The sequence below is a fragment of the Merops nubicus genome, unplaced genomic scaffold, assembly GCF_000691845.1.
Source record: "Merops nubicus isolate BGI_N331 unplaced genomic scaffold, ASM69184v1 scaffold17533, whole genome shotgun sequence".
NCBI lineage: Eukaryota > Metazoa > Chordata > Aves > Coraciiformes > Meropidae > Merops > Merops nubicus.
The window spans coordinates 1-1,046 of NW_008601119.1; the positions used below are offsets into that span (position 1 = coordinate 1).

Sequence of the window (1,046 nt, forward strand, 5' to 3'; positions counted from 1 at the left end):
GGCTGCCGAGCCGAGGGGGAGCTGCCCCCGCACGGCGCCCAGCTCCGAGCCAGCCAGGGCCGGGAGGGGTCTCCCCAAATCCAGGCTCTGCCTGGAGAACGAGGCCCCGCCGGCGGCTCGTCAGAAGGCGACCTCGAGAGCAAGCACCTGAGACATCCTCTGGAGAAACAGGGAGGGAAACTGAGGCAAGGGAGCCCTTCTCCATCCCCCCCAGGCCCGGAGGAGCCGCCGTGGGAGGAGCCTCGTCTGCTGCTCGCCCTTCGCTCCCCCTCGGGCCGCAGGTTCCAGCAGCTCTTCAAGCCCAGCGACAGCCTCCAGCAGGTCCTCGCCGTGGCGGGGCCGGGGGGGGCGGCGGGCCACCAGCACCAAAAAAGCAGCCTGGAGACCATGGAGGTGCCCCGACGGAGCTTCCCCGACCTGAGGAGGTCCCTGCAGGAGTGTGGGATCCTCCCCAGGTCCGTGCTCTGCATCCGGCGGCCGGAGCCGCGGCCTTAGGGCACCCACCCACCCACGGGGCCTTCTGCACGAAAAAATGGGAGAGTCTGGTGTTTTCTGGGCCTTTCCTTCCTCTCGGCACCTTCCCCAAACTCCCCGTGAAGAACTCCCTGCGTGGAAGTGTTGAAATAAGTGTTTGAGATGTGCCTGCTCCAGAACTAGCACCTTCCTCCCGTGTGCCATCACAGATTCCTTCCTGAGCGTCACCAGCCTTTGGTCTGTTGGGTTTTTTCTTTTAAATTGTTGATGTTCTTTGAAGACTGAAGCTCCCGAGGCCTTTTCTGTGTTTCAGGAAGGTGAATCCTGTGTAAATCACTCTGCAGAGTGGATTTAGAGGCTCCTGCTCAGGAAGGTGGAAGTGGAACTGTTTTCCTCTGGGGACCATCTTCAGGAGGTTGTCCTTACTCTAAACATCTTCTCAAGAGTGATTGCAAAGGAGATTGAACCCCAAAACCATGTGGAAATAACAGATTCGTGGATTATGGTCAAGTATTGAACTGCTGGATGTTGGGAATGTGCCTGTGAGGGCTCAGCACCTTCTGGATAACCCC

General features: G+C 59.6%; 1 protein-coding gene across 1 annotated transcript; it reads left to right on the forward strand.

The window, feature by feature from the left end:
- Positions 1-214: 214 nt before the first annotated feature.
- Positions 215-495, forward strand: UBXN10 (UBX domain protein 10; the record flags this gene model as incomplete). The annotated part of the gene is made up of 1 exon (XM_008937909.1): positions 215-495. A coding segment is annotated over one exon (281 nt), but the record flags the coding sequence as incomplete, so codon positions are not given.
- Positions 496-1,046: the final 551 nt, after the last annotated feature.